General features: G+C 34.5%; 3 protein-coding genes across 3 annotated transcripts; 1 reads left to right on the forward strand and 2 right to left on the reverse strand.

Annotated features, from left to right (window-relative positions):
* Positions 1 to 4,504: 4,504 nt before the first annotated feature.
* Positions 4,505 to 7,161, forward strand: LOC145114202 (protein XRI1-like). Its single transcript, XM_079050191.1, has 9 exons — positions 4,505 to 4,796; positions 5,474 to 5,520; positions 5,625 to 5,744; positions 5,839 to 5,987; positions 6,108 to 6,171; positions 6,264 to 6,351; positions 6,452 to 6,492; positions 6,575 to 6,658; positions 6,743 to 7,161. The coding sequence occupies exons 1-9, from the start codon at positions 4,774 to 4,776 to the stop codon at positions 7,024 to 7,026; spliced, it is 900 nt and encodes a 299-aa protein (XP_078906317.1). The 5' UTR covers positions 4,505 to 4,773; the 3' UTR covers positions 7,027 to 7,161.
* A 6,341-nt stretch (positions 7,162 to 13,502) lies between these two features.
* On the reverse strand, positions 13,503 to 14,653 carry LOC145117139 (uncharacterized). Its single transcript, XM_079053449.1, has one exon. It carries the CDS (start codon positions 14,286 to 14,288, stop codon positions 13,584 to 13,586), a length of 705 nt encoding a protein of 234 aa, XP_078909575.1. The 5' UTR covers positions 14,289 to 14,653; the 3' UTR covers positions 13,503 to 13,583.
* A 1,128-nt stretch (positions 14,654 to 15,781) lies between these two features.
* Positions 15,782 to 17,539, reverse strand: LOC145114204 (UDP-glycosyltransferase 87A1-like). The gene is made up of 2 exons (XM_079050194.1): positions 16,946 to 17,539; positions 15,782 to 16,798 (listed from the first exon to the last, which is right to left on the reverse strand). Exons 1-2 carry the CDS (start codon positions 17,424 to 17,426, stop codon positions 15,924 to 15,926), a joined length of 1,356 nt encoding a protein of 451 aa, XP_078906320.1. The 5' UTR covers positions 17,427 to 17,539; the 3' UTR covers positions 15,782 to 15,923.
* Positions 17,540 to 26,847: the final 9,308 nt, after the last annotated feature.

A 26,847-nucleotide genomic window follows, 5' to 3' on the forward strand; every position in this document is an offset into this window, starting at 1 on the left:
CACCAAAAATAGAAATCAAACATAAAAGATGAGTCTTGAACGAGCTCCATCTTCTCAAAACCTGGCATCGGTACCTGTCTACTGGTGACCTGAGAATACAAGTTATTTTGAAAGAGTTTATCAGCTTTAAAGCTGGTGAGATCATAAGTATTTTAGTGTCATTGTTTGTATGAAGTGTTTGTAAGTATGTGATTTGTAAGTTTGTAAATGTTTGTATCTCCTAGAAAACGCTATGTTTTTCTACTAAAAGTAGCCTTCTACCAAGGCATCAAGTGTTTGTGTGTGTGTCTCTTGTAAGAGTATGTAATTTCCCAAATCTGACTATCATTAACCAAAAATAGTACTGTAGTGCTGTATTAAATAACTACTTCTGTACTAACTACCTTAAACCATTTGTTATTTAGGGTACCATGTGATATGCCTGTACCATACTACTGACTAGAAACACGATGATGAAAGACGTCGGAAGGAATGACGTTTGGCACCCGTAGACTTGCAAGTCCCACTGTAGCTAGCAGCAAGGTGTAGGATAGTCAATCCAGTATAGATCTATACACAAACTCAACGCTCTCCACTTAAGGATATTCTGGATACAAAACGAGCCATGACAGCTGATGTCATGCCCCGTTACGTGGCTCACATAACTGTAGTAGTGTTCTTGTATATGTATTGTGTGTACTAGCTGTATTGTATGTTCTCTCTCTGTCTAGTATGTATGTTCTCTCTGTTTCTCATAATAGTATGTTCTCTTGTATAATGTATAGTATGTCCTAGTTGTATTGTATGTTCTCTCTCTGTCTAGTATGTATGTATGTTCTCTCTGTTTCTCATAATAGTATGTTCTCTTGTATAATGTATAGTATGTGTTGAATCATGTATAAGTTTAAAAGAGTTTAATAAAAGTATTTGACATGTAAAAGAGTTTAATAAAAGTATTTGACATGTAAAAGAGTTTAATAAAAGTATTTGACATGTAAAAGAGTTTAATAAAAGTATTTGACATGTAAAAGAGTTTGTAAAACAGTTTGAAGTAGTTTGTTTGATAACGCAGTTTGAAAAGTAAGAAATCCACTTGTTTGGTAGTTATTAATCACATGTGATTGATATAATAACTATAATAGTTCTACTTGTATCCCCCCCCCCATAAAAGCATTTAAAATCAATTAAAAGGTTGATTAAGGGGTATGAACTCACCTGTAGTGAGTGGTTTGGATGAAAGTGCTGGATAGGATGCTAAGTGTCAAGTGAAGACTTGAGCACACACGTGGATCCTATTTAACATATAATGATACATATATGAATACAATTAGTGCTTATAACAACTAATTATTGAATTGGAACCACCTTAGGGACTAGTAAACACTTATTTTGAAGTGTTACAACCATATATGATTGTGTTATAAGGGGTATATGGCTATACAAGGGAGTGTATGGTCAAAATGCACAATATTTGTGTGTGTGCGGCCAGGGTGTGCGGCCAGGGTGTGCGGCCAGGGTGTGTGTGCCGCCGCACACTCCCTATGAAATGTGCCAAAACGTATTTTAAGGCTTTAGGACTCATCTAGGAAGGTTTCTTACTTCAAGCTTTAGCCTTATATGGATTTCATTATCATTTTTGGACCTAAAAAGGGTGTGTGCGGCCACCATGATGTGTGCTGCCGCACACCCTTTATGAAGATGATAAAATAGTGTTTTTCTAGTATATCATCAAGTGTTCTTAGCATATAATAAGTTATGATAAGTGTATACATGTTATAGAGGCTTGAAAGGGTGATTAAGGTCCAAAACTAGTGTGTGTTCTTGGTGTTCTTGGCTAAAAATGGATGTTTTCATGGATCAAAGCAAAGGGTTTTGCTAGTTAGGGTCGTGCATCAACAAATCAAAAGGAAGACTTACTTACTTTTATGAAGATCAAGATGAAGATTTGGATGATACTTGAGAGGATTTCGAGTTCTAGTCTTGAAGAAGTGGAAAAGTGTTCAAAAATGACTAAGTGTTGAATATATAGGGGAGAGTGTGCGGTTGGGATGGGTGTGTGGCCGCACACTCGGGTGTGCGGCCGCACACACCTTGTGTTGGTGTGTTTGGCTCATTTGCAAGGTGTTACACTCACAATACTCATCCCACGACTCATCCCCTGATTATACTAAGTTTTAAACACTCTAATTGACTCTAAACAGTGCTAGAAGATAGCAAAAACGAGTCTGACCTTCATTGATTTGAATAAGAGTACAAGATAAAAATTTCGGATTGTCACATAAACAGCTCAATGGGCCAACATTCTTGGGCGTGGGGTGGGATCCCTTCCTTTTACCTACTTAGGTGTCCCGGTTGGTGCTAATATGAACCTCGTCAAAAATTAGAGAAGATAAGAGAAAATTCATGTGGGATGAACATGAAGACAAAAACAAAATCCACTGGGTCTCGTGGGAAAAAGGTCGTTGCTTCCAAGGAAAATGGAGGTCTAGGAGTTGGATATATTAGAGCTTTGAATATTTCTCTTATTGTCAAATGGTGGTGGAGGTTGAAATCGGAACCATCCAGTCGAGTAATCACAAGTATCCATAATTTACACAACAAACCTTTGGATTACCTTTCTAAAAAAAACATTATTGGTGTTTAGAATAATATAGCAGGGGATAAGAAAAAAATATTAAGGCATTAGGTCTATGTTTAAATGACATCTTCAAGATTATCGTTAAATCATGTGATAAAACCCAATCTTGGCATGATACATGGCTTGATTATGGGCAGTGTTCTAAAAGGCGCGCCATGGCGTGAGGTGTGGTTTCATTGTTACGAAAAGCCTCATAACGTTGCTGTTAGGCATGACGCGTGGCAAGGCGTGATATGGCGTGCCATGACGTGTTATGGCACATGTTTTTTGGTTTGAGACGTTTTTTTTGCTCTTTGTTATGTCTTTTCTAATCGGGGATACAAGTATTGTGTTTTTTATTAACTTTTTGTTATTAGTTATTGATATAAAACTTCTAAAAAGTAGTTATATTTAATATAAATTTATATTTATATGGTAATATAATTATAAATTAATACAAAATCGCCGCCTTACATCACGTCATGGCTCGTCATGACTCGTTAAACTTGAGACTTGGCCTTGCCGCCACGTCACACCTCATGCCATTTAGAACCTTGATTATGGGAAAATTAAAAGGAAGTATCGTTCGTTGTATGATCTTGAAAGATAAAAAAAATGTACGGTGAGTGCACATTTCAATAACAGTGATTTCTCGGGGTCTTGGAAATCTTGTCCAATTGTTGCTGGACTTTCCAGTGAGGTGAACCAATTAAATCAAGACATCACCCCTTTCCGTCTCCAACAAGGCCCATATCAGTTATGCTGCAAAATTGCATCTGATGGTAGATACATGGTTGAAGTACCGAGGAAGAAAATTGATAAGAGTCAATTTTATACCTCTTCCCAACAACAAATAAAATGGAATAAACTAATCCCGATCAAGGTAATCACTTTTGTTTGGAGAGCATCCCTCGACCGCATTCCTTCTGCCATTGCTCTATCTCATAGATGTGTTCATATCAGCTCATGTTACTATGGTTCATGTCTTGACGGGATAGAAAATGTTGACCATAATCTTGCATGTTGTCCTTACTCGAGTCTTGTGAGGGAGAAGATCTTCAATTGGTATGGTATTGATCAAGTTTCGGTGCATAACACGGACGAGCTAATTGGTTTTGTAGCCTCGTGGGGACAATGCCCAAAGAAAAAAGAGAGATTCATTGTAATCTGCTATGGGATGCTCTGGTCTTTATGGAAGTGCAGAAATGATCGTTTGTTTCAAGGGATTTTCACTAATCCTTCTAAAGCAATCGACAACATCAAGTCATTGGTGTATCTATGGATTAAGTGTAGGCCTAAAGGGGTAATTTGTAACCGGGAAAAGTGGATTTCCTCCCCATTTCATCTATTATACTGTAACCACTTAAAATTGCATTGTCATTTTTGCCTTTTTCTAACTCAAATATCTTTGACTTCTTCAAAGTCAAAAGTACACATCAGCCAAAGAAAACGGTTTACCTTTTTATTTTCATGAAAATGATATAAATAACATAACTTTATTCGGTTTATACACTTATAAATAACATAAACTAGTTTAGGAACCTTTTAAAATATATATTTTTTGGCTAAACTTTATTGGTTAATACATAACCCTTAAAAAACCAATGTACCATTTAATCTTCATGAAAGTGGAACGAATATTTAAAAATACAAAAAAAAAAAAAAAAAAAAGTAAATTATAAGTATTCTTTATTCCTGAAAATACAATTAAAAAAATCACACTTCATATTTATGGGGTCTGTTATAAATTATATTTAAAAAATATTTAGTTACCCGTTAAAGAAAAAAGAGAAAGTAAAAAAAGAAAAGGGAAAAGGGGTCGTCAGGCCTGAACCTGGTCTCCCATGGTTACCCATTCAGATCATGCTAATAAATAGCCCCCCAAATCCGAAGCCCACACACTACAAAAAAACACACTCAGAAAAAGAGGGGTGTATGGTGCGTGGAATCGGCGGTTTTGCACATATCTCGACACCACTTCTGTTCGTCTTCTTCGCATTTCCAATTTATATGTTTTGTACCTTTCCTTCTGTATCAATCCATCCCAACGGCTAGTTCCGACTGTAAACTTTGTACCCGAGGATCGTGAAGTAGTTTAGTGATTTGTTTTGCATCTGATTTCGGTTGCCAATTGTGTAGTAGTGATTTTGTTTTGCGTTTGATTTCGTCTGCGTTCAATGGAGCACCAAAAGAATCACAAGTACGTGCTAATCCTCCTTTTTTTGCTGATTTATTTGAGGTTGTTTTAGGAAAATGTAGGTGGATTGTTCTAATTTTGTGGTGTTTTGGGGAATTTTTAGGACATGCTGTTTGCTTGATTTGTTGCATTTTCTGAATTTTACATCGCATCCGATTAGTTTCCGCGTGTTGATTTGGTTCAATTTTTGCTGGATTTATACAAGCTTTGTAGTTGTTTCAAAATCGTTGAGATGCAATTGAGGTGAATAAGATGTTCATAAAGATAGATCGTGTTTTCTAATTAAAGTCGGCGTTAATGATGATATTTTGGTCAACTTCAAATCGGTTGGAGTAATTTCAGTTATTTAATTCATGATCCGTCGAGTTTTTTACAGAATTTGTTTGCTACTCAAGTGACTAAAATGTGTTTAGTGATAGATAGATCATGATTTTGGGCAGTTTTTAATGAATGATATTTGTGCTTTAAATTCAGATTTATGTGCCTTTATGATAGATCCAGCACTAAATGTGTGCATATGCTATGTATACATCAAGTTATTAATTGCTATTTGAAGTCTTCAATTTTCTACCAACAGTTCATGATATGCTACCTTGTAAATTGTATTCAATCTTAATTTTTTCTTCTCCTACTCTTCAAATAAAAATCTCACACAATTTAATGTTTTATATGAATTCTAGTGATGAAATGTGGGACTGGAAATGCGAAGAATACGGTTTGCAACTAGGTAAGAGCAAGACTTGTGATTTTTTATCCTATTTTCTTAGTATTATAGATCAAATTGTTGGGCACACAATTGATATTTATTTGGTTAAAATGGATTTGAAGCAGATGTACCTAATGGACTCTGGAACAATGTAAGTGAGAATGATGAAGATCTTTCATATGTGTTTGATGAAACAACCCCAGTGAAGTCCTGTGGTGATTTAGCCTATCAAGTTACTGAAAATGGTAATTATGGATTTGTGTTAAAGTGGATTTATACTGTATTTCTTTTTAACCATAGATATGATTCTTGGTATCTGATACACATATGCTTAAACAGGAACTGTAAACAAAGGAGTGGAGTATTGTAGGGAAGCTTCTTCCCAAGCAAAGAGACGCCGAATGCTGCATTTTGATGATGAAGTTTTGGATTCAGATGTTCTTCCACTTTGTGATGAGGATTTCTCATCCAACTTTTTGAAGTCTAAGGTGTTTTTTCTTTCTTTTTGACTTAATGAGAACATGACTTAATCTATTAAACTATATATGAGCTTTTTAAATTCTAAGTCCTAAACTTTTTTATAAACATCATTTTCTTATAATGTTTAGGAGAGGGAAGACTCATTGGATGATGCCTTTTCTGATATGGCGCAATGGGTGTCTGGATTTGCAGGTTTGACTCTTATACCAGTTAGGAAAATGAAATAACGCTTTTGCAGAAATGATATAAAATTGTTTTTTTTTATTTTTGGTTTGTGTTTTCAGATGATATGTCTGCATCTGCATCTGGTTATGATGGTTTGGAACAGTCTTCAGATGGATGGCTGGCTGATTGTCTAGTAACTGACTCTATGTATGTAATTTTTTTATTTTATGATATAATGTCATGTCTTTATATACAAAAAAAAAAAAGATTGGCTTAAACTCAATCCAATGTTTTTAATAAAAAACAGGACTTTATCTGGGACCTCAAATATCCAGATGAATCTTACAGGTGACATTCACATTATCGTTTACTTGATTTGATTCTCTTCATGTTTTTTTCTAAATATTTTCTGTTTAATATAATTGTTTAGATTCGGATAATTCACAACCCGAGATTGGAAGTAATAATATGGTTCAAGAACGCACTCCTACTCGTCACAATGTCATTTTCAAAGGTTTGTTTTGAAAATTAAAATTTCTATTTGCTTTTTTATTTCTTGATATTAATTAATTGATTGTTATTGTTGTTGTTGTAATAGGGAAAAAGTCATTGATTAAGACACCTACACAGATGAATTCATCGGTTGTTCTTCCATTTGCATTTGTAAAACCATGTGGAGGTGTTGAAGGAGCAGTTACTCTTAAAGACATAAACCAAAAGATCTTGACTCCACCACCATCAAAATCCAAGAAATCTTATGAAGAAGATCATGTAATATCATATCCTACTTCTGCTTTCTCAGGGAAACCCATTGTTGGAAAAACTAAAATCCGCACTGAAGGTGGGAAAGGAAGCATTACAATTATGAGAACAAAAGGATGATGATTGTTGGATAAGGATAAATAACTTCCGTTTTATGTTTTTTGTAGAGAGAGCTTAAATTAATTAATTAAACAAAAAAAGAAAGAAAGAAAGAAAGAAAGAAAGATGATTTGTCATCTATTAAGGTGCTTTAGGTGGTGGATTCCTGAATTGAGTGGAATCTATTGGGATCTTTTTGTCTAGAAGATCCTTCTACCATATATTTTTTTTTTTACTCTTTAGAACAACTTTGACAATGCTAATTTGGTCATGTTTAATCTTGTTTTGTGTTTTGTACGAGGTGGAAATTTTGACATATTTACCTAGAAATGAGTATATGTGGGTAATTTTATCTCGAAAAGCTCATATGATTAAACTAAAAGAAGTAAAACGGGTATAAATTCTGAACCAAACGTATTGAATTGTATATAACGTACAAATGATTTTATAAAAACCACTATAAATTAAAAAATAAATAAAAATTGGTCGATTAATTTTCTTTCTGATTTCACCACGAAAACACTGATTTTTTTAAGGACAAAACATATTTAATCTAAAAAGTAATATTTTGTTTGGTTTTTGTAACTCATTAATGAAAAAAAAACTTTAGAGTTATTTTTTTTATAAAATAAAAACAAGCTCACAGTAGTTAAACTAGAAAAAAAAAACAAAAAAAAAAAACAAAACAAACGAAACTATTTGTTAAGAAAAATTCCAAACGGGACTTGGACTTTTTGTAATTACATTTGTAAATTAATTATTTTTGAAATTTAAATTGACCAAACAGAACAAAAAAGACAAATTAGTGCGTCAAGTTGATCTCTTTTGAAGGGTACTAACAAAGTAACAATTGACACGTTTTACTTTTTACCCATTAGCTAATTCACTTCTTTTTCTTTCTCACCTTTGGTCTGAGTCTAGTGTTGATCAGTAAGATGTTTTGCCTAGTTTTTTCAAGTAACTTCTCTACTTAATATGATTAAAAAAATAAAAATGATTTAAGAGGATAATTGGGATGGGAATGGGTGTTATATTCTTTTGAATTCCTAAAAGAGAGTGAATAAAGTTATAATAAGGATTCTTGCTTTGATTTAGTTTGGCTGTTGACCAGTGATCAGCTTTAGTTAGGATAAAAAAAATAAAGAAAGTGGAAGAGGCTTGATTTAGTCCATGTGAAATTCCCATGCCTCCTCTTTGCTTTTATAGTTTTATATGCCATGTGAAGTTGAGGTTCATATAATATATCTCTGAGACTCTGAGTTTAGGCTGACAATGATATGGAGATATGTGCTTTTGATAAAGCCTAAAATCAACCCCTAGCAAAAGATGTTCCCACTGTGATTAATATTTGCCAAAAACCGAACCGACCTTCGGTTTTACAACCCTTCGGTAAAAACCATGTTTCCAAATGAGCAAACTATTCCGGTGAAAGTTTTAAACAAACCGAAAAGGAAGAGTTAGATGATAAAGAAACCATGTTGAAGGAGAAGTTAGACAGGGGCAGAGCTACTATGTAGCACGGGGTAGCACGAGCTACCCTTCAAATTTTCCCGTAAAATGTAAATTTAGTAAAAAAAAAATTGAAAATCCGTCACGAATCCGTTCGCAATCCATCACAAAGTCTGATAATTGTGAATTTAGTACAAGTTTATCAGTTTATTGACGATTTTGTGACGGAAACTTCCTTCGGAAATGAGTTTTTTTTTTCTAGTAGTGAAACCCCTACAAATTTTGTGCAACCCTGATCTTTCTTTCTTTCTGGATCTGCCTGGAGTTGGATGATGAAAAAATGGGACAGGAAGGTTAAAGGTTTGAAAATTGGGTAGTAAGGAGGAGCTCGACATGTATACTTATAAATAATAAACAAAAAGTAACATTAAATGTAAACGCAAAGGTGCTTGGAGAACCTACCAAAATGTCATCTCTTCACTGCATTTAAAGCATGAAAAGCCACCTAAATGTTTTTTCTTGAATGCTTCTCTTGAATGTTTCTCGTGAATGTATTTAACTCTTAAACCATCATAAACTAAAAAGCCACCAAAATGTCTACTCAATATCATGCAAACGACTTCTTTATTTCTAGACAATAATGAGATATTGATCTTCTATTTAATTTATAAAGAATTATGAATAGTAAAGGTATTCATAAGAACTAACCCCATAGAAAAATCAGATTAAAAAACACTCCTCATGCTAGACAATGAGGACTTCATCAAACTCTAATAAATATCAACTTGTTCTTAAAATCAAACAAGATTTGGGGATGTATAATCAAATAAGAAAATAAGTTTTGAGTAAATGGGAAGAAATAAGTTCATTGACCAAACAAAAGAAAGGAATGGTCGAACAACTTGGTGCCTTTCCTTAGTGTGCCAAAAGGTGCTTAACACAACTCTACCTAAGTGACTTGACAGGAAAATGTGTATAAAACCTATTCGCTTTATTGAAAGTGGTGGAGGTTCTTAAAGCAATGATTGAGAACAAGATGACACTCATTGAGAAGCTCAAGGATAAGTGAACATATGTTTGTAGGTTAAGTATATGTTCTTTGTATATGTTTGAACTTTACGAATATGCTTACTTTTCGTTATTTTAGTATATACATGTCATGCATGTTGGGTGTGTGTGTGTGAGAGAGAGAGAGACGGCGAGAGAGATACATATAATCTTTAGAGTAAATTACACGATTCGTTCCTCGTGCAGGTGCCAAAAAACATGTTTAGTGCTTATTTTCAAAAATTAACTCGAATCGTCATTATTTTGTTTAAACTTGCAAACTTCATCCCTATTGACATGAAATGACTATTTTGCGCTTAATAAATTCTTTTTTTCATTTTCTTTATTTATATAACATTTTTTAATTAAATAAAATAAATATCCCTACCCTTCCCCCCTTCCATTTTCTCAACTCCTTCTACCTTCGTCTCTTTTTTTCTCACATGCTCCTGACACCAGCGCAAACCCATCATCGCCACATTCACGAACTCCGTCATCATCACTATCATCTCCAACCCTTAAAATCCACAACAAGATTTGACCATAGCCATTGTATTCTCCACAGATTACCCACCCTACGAAGAGTCCATCGAAACAAAATCAATCGGGACATCTATGATGGTAATCTTTCCAAATTTGTCAAGATCATACCTGTTGCGATCGCTTTCTTTATAGAGCTTCAGCAAACGAATATACCCGACTGACCATAACTCTATTTGATTTGCCAAATCGCTTGACAAAAAATTGAGTTTCGAGATTTCGGATGTACCGATCCCTAATTCCTTCTTGATATCATGTGATGAACCATCAAAGTTTTTTAACGAGAGAGGGACGTCCATGATGGTGAGTTTTCAAGATTTGTCAAGGTCATACTTGCTTAAAGACTAAACTAATACAACTGCGTGTTTCAAGAATAATCCATCGAAGCAAAATCAAACCTAATTAACCTGAAGCTCAAAATCAAAATCGATTTAGGAAGGACGAAGAAGAGGGAACGAGGGAAGGGATATAAGCCGCTCAATGAAAAATTTGGGAATGAAAGTTGCCGAAGAATAAACCTTCACTTGTTTCCTCTAGTCTTCTCTTTCCCTCTCATCACAAACATAAATTTGTGATGATGTTTTCTTGGTGATGTTGGAAGGGTGTTCATCGCATGGATTAAGGAGGTGGGAGCTGATATAAACACCTAAAACCTTCCTCCTTTTCCATCTACATGAACGTCAGAAATCGTTGATTTGAACGTCAACGTCATAGATCCAGCAACAACTATCATTAACTTTTGGCAACCCACACAACTCGATCTCATACACAGATGGAGTCTTGGAATACTGGAGGGTGAGATATTGATGGCGTCATTGGAATATTAAAGGGCGAGGGTTTGATGAATCCACAGAATACTGGAGGCTGAGGGTTTGATGGGTCGCCAGAATACTAGAGTATAAGGTTGATGGGTCGTCGGAATACTGGAGTGTGAGGGTGAGGTTTTGGTTGTTCATAATGAGAGAATAAATGAATAAGGAGAGGGGCCATTTTTTTCTAAATATAATTAATAATAATAAATAAATCAAAAATAATTGGAAAATAAATAAATAAAGGGCATTATGGTAATTTCAGATTTGACATGGACTAAATTAGCAACATACCCGCATATCATGGACGATTCGTATAATATACAAAACACACTTTATCATTGCTAACCGGTTTAAGCAAAACACATTTTATACTATATTATAAAGCATATTAGTGATATCTTGAAATATTAAGAAGTATAAGTTACAAAGCTTTTTGTACATATCAATTATGCATAAATAATTCATTAATACTTGCCAAAAGTTTGAAGATTTTACTTAAAGAAAGTAATAAATAAATTTAATTTTGAGCAAAATAAAATTTTAAAAATATTAAATCCATGTATATAAATTAATTTACATTTCTTAAACTAAACACCAATAATAATTAATTTACATCAGTAGTATAAACATGCAATGTAAACATAAGGTCTAAACATAATTATTTTATTTAAAAGTGGTAATTTTGTATTACATCATAACTAATAATAAAATTTAATAGTTATACTGTAAGAAACTATTTACCAAAAATGTTATTTATCGCCGCCGTTTTGTGCGGACACACATCTAGTTAATCATTAACCATTTTATTCTAAAAAATCAAAATACATGAGTTTTAGTATTGCTAATAAGAAACGAAAGAAAAAAAAACCTTTAAAGAATATTATGATATATATGGATGGATATTCAAAAAAACCTTTAAAGAATATTATGATATATATGGATGGATATTCCAAAGTGCATGAGCTCTAATTATGAATGTTATGAGAGAGAGAAAAAAATTGTCTATGTAAGCAAAAAAGTCAAAAGACAATTTTTTTTTTGATATTTTGTAAAAGTTATTAAGTTAAATGTGTTTTTTTAATAAACAGAAGTTTATTACCTTCCTAAGATATTCTTAACGACGCATAATATCAAAGTCAATATTTCATTTTTATTTGAAAATAAAACCGAACAAACTATATGTAATAATAATAATACTTTTTGAACATTTTAATAAATTTATGTAATAATGATATTTTTTTGAACATATGTAATAATAATATTTTTTGAATATTTTAATAATGATACGTAATAATGATATTTTTTATAACAATTTTTGAAATAAAAGTCAATATTTCCTTCTATTATATGTAATAATGATTTTTTTTTTTGAATATTTTAATAAATTTATGGTATAGTGTGTAAAAATAAAATTTAATAATATATTTTGAACAAAATAATAAACTCGTTATTCTTTCGCTTTTACATTTGACCGAAATTCACCAAAATAAATTTTTCATCATTTTTTTCTTAAATTTATTAATACCTTTAAAGCTTTAAACATTGCAAATTGTTGGCAATACAAATGATACAATTGATTTACTATGCAAACTAGCCATTGTTATTTATGCACGTGGACTCCCATTAAGAATATTTTTTTGGTTTCTTTTCGATTATGTCAACGAAATATTTCATAGACAAAATTCAAACTAGTTATCTTAAACACAAGTAATTATTAGTCAATTAAAATGGATATATCGTAATATCGTATAATACGATTCTCTTTTTCGAACAAAAACAATTGTTTTTACTTAAGTCCAAAAAGAAAACAAAATACTCAACGATGATGCCCAAATTTGAAATATGTTTTCCACCAACAAAAAAATCCTTTTTATTAACCTAGTGGAAATACCAAAAAATAGTAAATAAAAAAAAAAGCTTGAAATCATAGATAAAATGAGAGAAAATGACACAAATGCCCTATAATATTTCTAAAGTTGGTCGATTCAGTCTCTAAAATTATTTTGTTCTTTTATAAGAGCATAAGTTCGAAAGCAACCTGTCTTTTAGTCACTGAGACCTATTTTAGCAGGTTTCAGTGGACACATCATCTCTTTTTGCAACATCAATAATGACGTGGATTGAAATAGATGGAATGACATCAATGACTACACACACGGGTAATAAGCTGACACTTTCTCGGGTAACAAGCTAACGTGCTCAAATTAAATGGAAATCGATTTTGAGAAATTGAAAATGTGATTTTGACTTTTAAATGGAAAAATGCTTAAGTGACACATGAAAATGACTAATTTAAGTTAAAGGGACTAAAAAGATATGTCAAAAGGGATTTCCAGAAAATGATTCATCTTTTACTAAAATCTAACAAAATGTTAAACTATTTCAAACATAAGTAGAGAGGGTTTTGTGAAAAATATTTGATGCAAATGAAAAAAAAAAATACAAAAAAAAGTGTTCAAAACTAGCGATCAGTAATATCAAATAATAAATACTAGTTTACATAAGCTTCATATATTATATCATTATTTTGTGTATTCGCGAGAGTAATATTATTAAAACTAGAAGCATGAATGACCCATCCCGAATGATTTGCTTTAAATTTTGACTCTCATAATCTCATAAAAATATGATTACTTACGTACAATGAACAAGAACACCAGCCTCATAATATTCCCATTAGCGACCGAAAAAAAATAAGATAAACTCTAATAAATAATGTAGAAGAAAAGATTAATAGATATCAAGAATTTCCAACATATAATTACTGCAGGTTGGACAATTACCTATGGAGACATGAAGCTCCTTTGTACAGTTCTTGCAAAATGTATGACCACAGGGACCAAATGCTGTGTTCTTATGCTTTCCTTTGCAACTGCCGCATATATTGTGGTCTCCGATCTCTTCTTCTTCTTCTTCTTCTTCTTCTTTCTTTTCTTCCTCTGGTTCTGGTTCTTCGTGATGTTCTTCAACGTGTTCATCTGGACCTGCATTGTAATGAGACCCGTGATCTGAGAGCAACGACATCAACGACATCTGTTGTTCAGGCTCTGTCTCGCCGCCGTCCGGGGGCTTATTATCGTTTTCCTCCTCCGGATCGGTTTCCAGTGGGAGTAACCGGCCGCTGCGTTGCCTGTCCGGCGTATACCCTAACTGCCGAGTTGCCTCGCCGTCCAGTTCGTCGACGTTCGGGTCGCTTGGATACCTTGAAGAACCACGTCGGATCATCATACGGTTAGTACTACTGTTGGTGTTGATCGGGAGATCAGAGGCGGGGATAGGGACGGTGGAGGTCCACGCTCTACCGGCGCGCTTGAGGCGGAGCGTGTCTCGAAACGCCTTCCAGTTCTTCTTCGATCCGGAAGCTTTATCGTCTCGAAGCATATCCACAATATTCCGATTTTGTATCCGATCTGAAGCTGTTTCTTTGTCTTCCATGGCTACACAAACTAATTATAGCCTTCGTATCTCCGGCGACAATTTGTCTCGATCTCAAATGAATTCGAAAAGCGGCCACAATTCACTATTTTAGCACCGTTTTTTTTTATCAGATTTCACAATTGGATCATTATGAACTCAAACAATTGAATACGTAGATGTCAAGATCGATGAGAAACATGCAAGATCACAGCGAGAGAGAGATCTGAAACATTGTTTAATAGGATTGAAAGGAACAAAAGAGACGATTGATTGTGAAAGAGAAAAGGTTAAATCAAAACAGAAATGAAGTAGAGGCCATGAAAGTTGGTGTGGAGCGAGTCTCATGGTGGATGAGTGTTTTCTTTTTTTGAATTATTGATAAAATATTTATTTTGTTTTAATCGCCAAAAAGTCTTACAAAATTTGACGATTTTTTTTTTCCATTATTAACGAATGACATGATTTAATATATATCATCCTTTAACAGGCAAAATAGGAGAAAAACAAGTTAAAATTTTGGGTCGGTAGGGATAAATGTGCATATTTACATAATATACATAATTTATATTTATTCACAATATTATATTATTATTATGGTAACAAAAATTTTAGATAATTTTCACGGTATGATATTGTTCTGGCCTTGTGTTAAGATGTTTTGGAGATTCCAAAACTTAATGGTTTTTTTATGGTGGTCAAATTAAAAAGAATTCAGTTTTTGATAGTATATTTTTAATTTAATTTTTGATATTATAGTTTAATTTTTTTTTCTTGGTTGGTTGAATAATTGAGCTTCTAATTTTGATGTGGTTTGGAATGTTTGGCTCATAAACCCATTGTAGTTAGTGATTTCTATATTCTAGTTACTTGCTCGAGTATGTAATTATATGAATAATACACCTGTTAAAATAATAATATTCAAACAGTGGGTGTTTGGGAGTTTAAACCGACCCCGGCCATTTTTGCTCTTTTTGCGGTTTGATGAAAGAGGCAATATTCTCTTTAGGTTTTCAGTTATTTGACAAACTTGGAGTGGATGGTAAGTATGTGTTTTATGTTGATGGTATGTACAATGTTATGGTACATAGCACACCATTTCCCTATCTATAGGCATGCACTTACATATCGGATTTCATTTATTTGGTTATTGTAGTATTCTATTTTCATTTTTTTATTACAAGAACATTGTATTTTGAAAAATATTCTCAATTATTCACAAAATTAGCTGGAAATAAAGTTGATGGTTCTTGAAAAGTTGGAACCCGGATCAAAGCCAGTATAACTGAAAATATCGGATTTGGAGCTGGTACCGAAATCGCTTTATAATTTATTTATCCTCGCTAATGTTTAAAAATAATGTGATGTCTCACGAGTTGCGGCAAATTTATTAATCCTATAATTTCAACACCATTAAGCATGAATCAATTCCATACCTTTGTCTTAAACAGGGGACATTACTATAATTGTAAATTATATATGGACCATTTCTATAATTTCACTATTAGAAGGAGTTTTATAATTTAATTTTATCTCATAGAGAGACAATTTCATCCATTTTGCCGTACTTAAGAAATATACACATTTTCGATCACTTGTTCATACAAAAAAAAGTGAATACTTCGTCATTATAAATAACCTTAGAAATATTGGCATTTAACAAATACATTGAGATTTTTGATTCGTTACCATGTCGTTAACAAACGCCTTGAGATCTTCCTCACTTGATCCACTTTCTTGACAAATTTCTTGAACTTTCTTCACTCGCTCCATCATCCCTAACCTCTGGACACTCTTAGAATCCATAAACTTCCTCACAACTTCTGCTATCTTATCTCTCTCAATACCCCTCATTTCCTTCCTAATATTCCATCCAATCTTCCAATTTTCAACAATGGCTTTACTATTAAGTGGTTGATCAAGCAAAATAGGAAAAGTCAACATCGGCACACCTGAAAACATACTCTCTTTCACCGAGTTCCACCCACAATGACTCCAAAACCCTCCAATCGAAGAATGTAACAAAACCCTTAATTGGTCACACCAATCCACCATCATCCCCTTTTCACCACACATTTCTTTCAAACACGACGTTTCTCCTCTCGCAACCCACAAAAAATAAACACCGCTTTGTGCTAAACCGGCGGCGATTTCACCCATTTCAGCACTCGACACTGGTAAATAACTACCAAAAGAAACATACAAGACGGAACCTAGAGGCTTAGAGTCTAACCAGTTTATGAGGCCATAGCCATATGATTCAAGATTGGGTTCGATTTGGGAGTAAGGTATGTTTAATCCACATGTGTAGATGGGTATTTGTATTTTGGAACGGAGGGCATCGATGACTTTGGGTTCTAACTCGTAAATGGTGGATAATAAGACGTAATTTGCTTTTTTTGTTACCTCGAGAGGATTCGGGATCAAACCCTTGAACATTTCGCCGTATTTAGCGTGAAATACCATCGGAATATCTGCTATTGTCAATGAAGGTATTCCGGGAATGTAGTCGATGTGTTCATGTCCTCTCTCTGTACATTCAAATTTGATTTCTCACATGAGTATCTCTGTTAATTTCCCGATGAAATTTAGCTAAAGCATCTAAACTTGAAAATGATTTGGATTCAGACATTGAAACAACTAGCAATTCAGATGGAGCTGGAAGTGAGAAATCGCACCTGATTCGTCGATGTAAAGGTGATTGTGCGATTCAAGAAGATCGATGTGGTGCATCAGGGAAAACATGGAGGCGGACATCGGCCAATATGCTGCTACCGGAATGTTCCTCCTGTTAGCGACTTCAAACGGCCAGAACATAGTCACATCCGCAATGATGAGTGTCACCGGAAGCTTCATCTGATCAAGCACCTCCTCAAAAGGAGGTTGCATTTTGGTTCTAACAGCAGTGAGGAATGTGATCATGTTGGAGCCACGATTGAGCTCTGAAGGGAGGACGTTAGGGATAGCAGCGAACAGAATGTTACTGTTAGCTTGCTTCCGGTCTGGATCGATAATTCCCAGCCACTCCTCTGTGACGACGATGGTGAAGACGGTGGTGCGATTAGGTTGGTTCAATCGAGAAGATAGCAAGTGACAGAAGTTCAAGAGAGGGTTTATGTGGCCTCTTCCTGGATATGGCACCACCACCACCTGATTCATGATGATCGAAAATCAAGCTTGTAGATCTAAAGATTTCGGAGAGAAAGCAGGACAAAGGCTACCGGCAATTTCACAGTCGTCTGCTTTATGCAAGAACTCACTGCATCCATTGTCTATAAAGTTTTGAATATTGTATTTATTTAATATTATATTAATATTTTTTGTCTTTAGAATTTTTATTTTAAATTATCATTTAAACTGCAGAAAATCTTTGTGGTATTCCCTTCTTTCTATCTAAAATAATTTATTTTATTCTTAAAAAAATAATTTTTGTAAGAGTTTCATTGACATTTGGTTTCTTGACTTCCAAGCTGGGAAGAGGTACTGGGTTTAATACCCACGTGGGGTTAGAGGTCGGGAGTTCAATCCCTGCAAAACCCAATTTGGGTGCCTCTTAAACTTGTGTCACATGTGGGGAAATTTTCCCTGGAAACCCCTATGGGGGCTGGGTTTGCCCTGTAAATGAGCTCGAACCCGGGGTGCTCGTTGAAATATGCGAGTAGGCTTCCGTTTAATCATTTGTCGTTTCCAAAAAAAAACTACATATAAAAGGACTATTTAGCCGTTAAATAAAAATTTGACTATTTTTAATAAGGTTAATGCTATAAAATGAAAAGGATTAATGAACTAGAAAGGTAACAAACTTTGGTCTTTGTCCACATTAAGGTAACCATGTTTTTTTCGTAAACTTTGGTCTTTGTCCACATTAAGGTAACCATGTTTTTTTCGTACCCATTTCACTGTTAAACTCGTTTAACCTGTTCAAAATAAGGTAATATGATTGGTAATTAGCGGTAACATTACCCTATAATGAACAGGTCAAACAAGTTTATTGGTCAAATGTATACGAAAAAAACATGGTTACCTAAAGATGGACAAAAACCAAAGTTTCTTACCCATTCTTGTAATATTGGGTTCGTTATGTTAAGTGTAAGTAGTTATAAGACCCATTGATGTGACATGAAATTGGGTTGTCTGGTCTTTGTGTATGAGGAGATGGTTAAGTCTTGGGCAAACCCAGTTTAGGCCCAGCTAGTTAGGGGTTAGACTGTATACGCTTAAGGGGCTAGGTTGTATGTGTTTTAAAGACCTATCAACACAACCTAGCCCATGACTAGTTGGGTGAAACATCCCAAAAATACAACCTAAAAAATTTGTTTTCAAAATCATTTAACAAACATGAATATCATCGCCATAGTATAAGATCATAAAACATGTATCTCCAAAATCTCATAAAATCTGTCATCATAACACAATCTCATATAAAACATCAGAGTAAACTCCCAGGCTAAGAAAACTGTGGTGTGTGCCATGCCATCATCCCGAGCCATTTCCCTTGCTAGCTGAAGTACCTGAAACCAAAACTGAAACTGTAAGCACGAAGCTTAGTGAGCTCCCCCAAACTACCACATACCATACAATAACACATATAACAAATACTAGGCCTTGCCCACTGCATTGGGCCCCGTCCGGCATCGGACCGGAGTCCGACATAAATTGGGCCCCGCCCGGCATCGGACCGAAGTCCGGAATAACTTGGGCCCCGCCCACTGCATCGGGCCCCGCCCGGCATCGGACCAAAGTCTGGAATAAACTGAACATAACATAACCATGAACATATTGTTGGATTAATGTCTAAGTCCATAACTATAATTGGTAAGACTTGACCCGACCCGGCATGGTCCATTTGGGTTGCATGGCATCATGCATTTGGATAGACTATAATGAGAGAAATAACACTTAAGGTTGGTTAATATATTATAAGTTCTAATATATTAATAAGGTTATTTAATTAGTATTGATCAAGAATTAATTTGGAATTAATTAAGTGATCAAAAGGAGACTAATTAAATATATGGGTTGATTGTGTAAATCATTCATTCTTATATATGTGGGCTTGTGATCCAAGATTCCTTATGTTGGACTAAGTCCATGGGGTGACCCATGGATACTCCATGGAGGTTAAAATCCATGGAGCATAAGGAATGGGTAAAGTTATGAGTTACATGGTGTAACCCTAATAGCCACCATATAAAAGAATCTCATGGCTCAAGAAATCGTGCACTAATGTGTGAGTGTGAGGGCTAGACGATTTCAAGGAGTGTTCAAGTTTCTCTCAAGTTATTCCAAGTGTATTTGGTGTTGTGTGAACCATTTGAGGTGTCACACTTGGGGCACTAGGCACTCAAGCTTCATGAAGACATTCTACATCAAAGAGGTATGTATTCTATCTTGTTATATTTATTATTTTGTATGCTATATTAGGATAATACCTTGGATGTTCATAATTGTATGTATAATAGAGAAAACATAGATCCAAGGTATTTAGGGTTGCATGTACACTTAGGAGTGTTAGAATGCCCATAACCCAACAGTGGTATCAGAGCCTAGGCTTGTTTTCTTGTTATACTTGCAAAAGTAGCTGAAAAATCGAGTTGGATGCATATATTCGATTGTTTTGGCTGTAATTGGACTAGGAACATTACCCTAAGATGTTTTTGGACTTATAAACTTGTTTTTGATGTGGTAATGTTCATGCTAATCCAATTTCTAAGATAATTGTCATAATTTCAAGATTTGTATTAGTTTGTATGTTCATGCTAATTTCTTGAAGATTGATGATTTGAATTATCTTGTTCTTATGAGGTTCTTAGATTAAAAGAAAAGTTGTGTGAAATAGTTGTTTTCAATCCATTGTAATCTAAGAGTTGATTCCAAAGTGTGTTTTTGTAACTTGTCCTCAAGTTATATGAAAAGTCACATTTAAGAATCATAAAACTCATAAAAGTTGGCAAAGGTTACAAAATGAAGAGTGTAGTTCTAATTAAATGGTTTTATGAGTCCATAACTTGTCCTCGAGTTATGGAGGTTCAAGAGTCTCTTCATTAAATTAAAAAAAAAGTGTAACCTTAATTAGTTCCATAAGTTACAATAAAAAAAAGTTATTTTTTTTATTAATTAGTTTAAAGTCTTCCATAACTTGTCCTCAAGTTATGGAACTTGAAGAGTTTTTTTTTTTTTTTTTTTAATTAAAACTACTTTAAACTCATAAGTTATGGAATTAATTAGTTTTGAATAGTTTCAAAACTTGCCCTCAAGTTTTGGAATTTGAAAAGTTTTCACTTATGAATACTTTAATTCCAAGTTAGCCCTTAGAATTTTAAAAGTTAAAATTCAACCCTTATACTTTATAATATTATAAGTTAATAATATTTATATATATGTATAAGAGTAAAGTCAGTCTTACCGTTAGTAGGCCTCATTCACGAAGCCGGTCTATAAGGGGGTATAAGGTTACTGCCTATAAAATGGCAGTTTAATGGGTGTCCACTCTCACCCACCGCTTCCTTGACTGGTGGAGGGTCGTTAGCCGAACGGGTAGGACAAGGACTATAATTCTCCTTTCATTAAAAGTATTAATGATAAATACTAAGTAACTAAACTCTTATTAATACCCAATCTTAGTTACTTAGGAAAATGTGAATTTGGTGCTAACCCATGAAATTACACTTTGCTTAAGTCGTTAGTGGAGCGTGTGTGGTTAACCGGCACACTAACCTGGACTTAACAAGGTAGGCAAAGGGTAACTTAATATTTATCATAGTATCGGTGGAGTGTGTGTGGTTAACCGGCACACTGATTAAGGGGTAAATATTAAGGGTACCAAGTATATTTGCATGGTTATTCACACCTTGTTTTGTGATCCTCGGCATCCCAATCACAAAACCTGAAGGGCACACTCGAGATTGAAACATGCCTTTGAACAGTTCAATGAATCTCAAAGATCTAGGACTTTCAAATCCAATTAAAACCTAATAAATTATTTCGTTTTTCATGGTGGAAATTGGTGAATCGTCATTCACCTACCTTCAAATATTTTATAGCTTGGATTACGGCATCCCTCTTCTAAGTTATAAAATAGTTTGTTGGGTCCTAGCCTTAATATTTCATATTGGGTGTCATATTAAGGACTTTAAATCAACTATCTTGAATATCTCCCAAAAAGATGTCTGGTCTAGACATTTATGATCTTCCCAAATCTCTTGAAACAAGCTTTCCTAAATGAAGATGATGTCCCATGGATATCATACTTCTTTCACCTCCTCCAATTATTCTCCCTAACCCACAAGTTCCTAAAAAGTTTAAGGTCACTCAAGCCCTATTGGCAAGGCAAGGTCTAGGTGTGATCACATCTTGGAGATGTAGTCACATATTGACAAGCCGGGAGAGTTGGGTGTCAAAGTCTTGAGAAAGTTGGTGGCTCAACTACTTTCTAAGTCACATAGTGAGTTCTTTTGGGAATCCTATGAAACAGACTAAGACAAGACCCTTAATGATCTTATCTATTTGCTAAGATCAACTTCCTAAAACGCTATGGACATTGACAATGATGACATTGGATATCCAGTAAAGCTCTCTCTTCCCGATGGAAAGGGATCGGCCATAGTCAACTCGGTTGACCCAATGGTAAAGAGAGAGGCGAAGTCTGAGATAGTCCCATTATCAAGGGTCCATAGGTAACTATTGCCAAAGGAAGGGGCATTGGTTACGAAGCTGCCAAATTTACCTAAGGATGTTAAAGTCAATAAGTTTGGCTCTACTTCAGGTAAAGTCCATTGTCTAACTCTATTAAGTACATGTTGATTCTGATCGCGAAGATGGATTTCAATCGCATGGTTCGGTGATCAGAATTTTGAGCTATTACTTAAGAGTTATGATATTTATATTGCTTAGGAATAGATAACAACAAGGTTTTCATATGGATTGTAAGGATAAGTTTTTCCGCAAAGTTTTCAAATAAAAGAAAAAGGTTTTGATTTTATTTATTTTAAGTATCCTTACAATGGCATTTGTGAAAAGTTGTTGCTTATAAGATTCCATTGATAGCAATATTGGAAAAATGGATTTGATTCTTTCGGTTGTGGTAGTGTCTAATATTACCAAATAAGGAAAGATTCTCATCACCCAAGGTTCAATTGGACCGAAACTTGGAATCATGCAAGTTGTATAGTATGATGAATGAGAACTTTCAGCTTGGAAAATTAAGACTAATTCCTTATGTGAATAAGGAAAGGACTAAGGGATCGAGTACACATTCTTGTGCACTGGTCAAGTCCACCACAAAAGATCAAGAAGACTATTCGTCATGATTTACTTAATTTCAGTAAATATGGTTATACTTATAAGTTTAAGTATAAGTCTGTAGCATTGGAGAATTTTCAATGTGAGACAGAACGAATAAGAAGAATCAAAGTATGGCAGAAAGATAAAAGTTTCTCAAATCTGAAAAGATGGGAGAGTACTTTAGTATCATGTTTATGATCATCTTAATGATTAAGATACCATATCACAATTGGTCCTCTAAAGTCATCTTAGTGCATTCTTATGACTAAGAAGAGGAGTCATGAATTGTTGAAATGGTTAAATCAAAAAGATGAGTCATACTTCGTTCCAAAACAATTCTTAGAGTCATACTCCAAGATTGTAACTTGAGTGACATATCTTAAAGAGGGTTTGTTAACACTAGTCAAATGTAAGAGTAAAAGGTTATCTACTCTTGTACATTTGAAATTGGTAAGTTGTGATGTTTTGGATAAAACAGAGACCAACTTAGGCCAATTGTGTAAAGTGTTAGTCTTGATAAAGAATCCGCACTATCTCTTGAATATTTGACAAGGGAGTCTTATATGTCAAGAGGACAGTGGGAGTCTTAAAGCTCTTGAAAGTTTCAAGACTTAATCAAGAATAAAACCTAAAGTCCTTCACTAGCACACGACTTGAGGTTTATAACCTATCGTGTTGAAATTTTTGTGCCTATTCAAGTTGGCTTTGCATAGGAGTTCTGAGAGTTCTCAATTGGTTGCACAACTACTTGGAAGCAATGGCAGGCACGTGAGCTGCCAAATGGCAAGAATTTAAGATTGCACAAGTTTAATCAATATGAGTTTGGATTTGTCACTAACCTTGTCTTGTGATTATGGTTTTGACAAATTCACATGGATAAGAACACATACACTATTAAATCTAAGTGTCATAAGGTTTCTCTCCGATTCATGAAAATGATGGTGAGGAAACACTTTCACTAAGTAGATTTTAGCTAGATAGCAGTTGTGATATTTGCATTCTCAAAGTCGTTAGTGGAGCGTGTGTGGTTTACCGGCACACTAACATGGACTTGTGAGAAGTGGCAAAGGTCTAAACAATTGAGACTATGATTACGACATCCCTTTTCATAGTTCTAAAATTGTTTAGACACACATGTGAGCTATCTAAGAGAGGTGTATGATTTTGATAAAGTTTTATCAAAGCAATCTAGTATCAGAAATTTGAACTTTGGTAAGAAAGTCAGCTGATTTCTGAGTACATGTCAAAGCTAGTGGGAGCATAAGTGTTATGCTAATAATCATCATGTTAGTGGGAGCATGATAATTATGACAAAGGTTGCAAGTTAGCAATGTTAATTATAGAAAACAAAAGTTTCAATTCGTGAGGTTGCAGGGGTTGAAAAAGTTGTTTTGCTACAATTAAGGGAGAGGAAATTATACTTCATTTCAATTCTAAAAGCTTAGATTGAGATTTTAATCGTATTTAATCAAGGATATATATATATGAATTTCATGTTGGAATGGCTCAACATAAGGAAATTCTATATATGGGTCCATTATTTGCGTTCTAAAATTCGATTATGATTACGGCATCCCTTTTCATAATCTGAATTTTGAGAACTTGGCAAATTGAAATGGAAATATTATAGCAAAAGACTGGTTTAGTCTTTATGTGAGACATCATGAATCGTGTCCCATATGCTTCGGATATAGGATCGATTACATGTGCTATATTCATCCTTTCTAAAATTTTCCAAATGCCTGGGGCATTATGAAGGGAAAAGGTCTAGAATTGGATATGACTAAAATGATTAAGCAATTGTCGAGGACAATCTAAGGTTTACCAAAGATTGGTTGCTCAAGGACAGTTGGAAGTATAATGTTAATTCTGGAAGGACCATATTGACATAATCTGTAAGGAGGCAACTCTTGTTCAGAAGTGATAGTCAAAATGGAATATGGAAATGTTTCAAAGTTAGAAATTATTCAATCTGTGTAAGATTAGGAAACTTAATGAAAGAAGGATGTTTCCAAGGAGCTGATCTCCTTTGGAATGCTCTGTAATGATTGTTGTCAAGTCTTTCTGACTTCGTGCATAATCATTAAGAGGATCAATGCATATAAGTTTAGAATCTAACAGATTTCAGTAAATGGCATGAATTTGGAATTCTTGCATTTGCAGTAAGGATTTGGGACTATGAAAAGAGGATCATTGGAGTGATGTTCAATTGATCTATTTTACAAAGTAAAGATCATAGACAAACATACTATGCATACTTGGTGTATGGCATGACTAGTGTTTAGAAAACATAGTGTACATGCTTGGAGCATGGGACAACTATTGTTTTAAATTCAAGTATAAAGTTGATAAAACTGAAACAATGAATAATGAGTAATCAGTATGGTGATAAATAAAAGTGTTTATTTATATTCATAGGGTTTGATACCATATTTGATTCATTTATTCTTGTATTTCACTTTGCATGTTTTGACTTCCAGAATAACTAAGTCGCTCTTCCTGAATGATTAAGTTATTCAAACCATCCACAGTCGGTCATATGTTGGAAGTAGATATGAATCAAGACTGTCATGGGTTGGTTTGTAGAGGTCCAAGTTGGTGGACAAAGTGATGCTACAACACTCATGAGTGCTCATAAGTTCTAAGTATTGGATTCAACCCGCGCTCATTTGAATCACTTCATGGATTTTATCACGAGTGATCATGAGACGATAATATCTTATATTCTTCAAACCTAGAGATATGAGTTGTTACTATGAGTTGGTTATACATTGATTGCACGAAAACGCATTGGTAACTCGATGTTATAAAACGTGCCTTTGTGTATGATTCAACAAGTAGTAGAACAAGCCATATGAGTCGAAGTTTATCCATTCCTTTTACCTTCGGGATAAAAGCGATATCTGTGGGCCCCTCGATGATTTAAAGATGATACATGTGAGTGCTTGGCCAAGCCAGGACTGATTTGATTTGTTCAATCAGTCAGTCATCATGAATCAGAAATCGGGAAACAACAAATGGACAAAGAGAATGATTGATAATCCATGTCTCAGTCCATATGATATCTAGAATGGAGGAATATATGATCCCTTATCTAATGGACAAGTCATTGACAAAGGTCAGAGTTCATCGACAAGGTCAGAGTTCGACAGAAGCTTTTGAGAGCTACGATTGCTGATTGGTTCCTGAAGTCATACGCAATAATAGTTTTAGACTTATCCAAGTGGGAGACTGTTGGATTAATGTCTAAGTCCATAACTATAATTGGTAAGACTTGACCCGACCCGGCATGGTCCATTTGGGTTGCATGGCATCATGCATTTGGATAGACTATAATGAGAGAAATAACACTTAAGGTTGGTTAATATATTATAAGTTCTAATATATTAATAAGGTTATTTAATTAGTATTGATCAAGAATTAATTTGGAATTAATTAAGTGATCAAAAGGAGACTAATTAAATATATGGGTTGATTGTGTAAATCATTCATTCTTATATATGTGGGCTTGTGATCCAATATTCCTTATGTTGGACTAAGTCCATGGGGTGACCCATGGATACTCCATGGAGGTTAAAACCCATGGAGCATAAGGAATGGGTAAAGTTATGAGTTACATGGTGTAACCCTAATAGCCACCATATAAAAGAATCCCATGGCTCAAGAAATCGTGCACTAATGTGTGAGTGTGAGGGCTAGACGATTTCAAGGAGTGTTCAAGTTTCTCTCAAGTTATTCCAAGTGTATTTGGTGTTGTGTGAACCATTTGAGGTGTCACACTTGGGGCACTAGGCACTCAAGCTTCATGAAGACATTCTACATCAAAGAGGTATGTATTCTATCTTGTTATATTTATTATTTTGTATGCTAGATTAGGATAATACCTTGGATGTTCATAATTGTATGTATAATAGAGAAAACATAGATCCAAGGTATTTAGGGTTGCATGTACACTTAGGAGTGTTAGAATGCTCATAACCCAACATATATAACATAATCACATATACTGCATCGGGCTTGACCGGCATCGGACCGGAGTCCGGAACATATACACATAACATAAACATGCATGAATCACGAAGACATCAAGCATACATAACTACTTATCGGGACCACCCTGGCATCGGACCGAAGTCTGGAACTACTATCATCTAAACGGGCCGGCATTGTGGCCGTAGACTCGTTCCTACTGGAAGGAAACTCACCTCGTATGGCTGACTGCTGAAAAACTGGGTGAGGGATCCCTATCTGCTGCTCCGGCGACTCTCCGGCTATAATTCCATAACAACACTTAATC

Source organism: Lactuca virosa, chromosome 5, assembly GCF_052849685.1.
Source record: "Lactuca virosa cultivar CGN04683 chromosome 5, Lactuca_virosa_CGN04683_v6, whole genome shotgun sequence".
Classification (NCBI taxonomy): domain Eukaryota; kingdom Viridiplantae; phylum Streptophyta; class Magnoliopsida; order Asterales; family Asteraceae; genus Lactuca; species Lactuca virosa.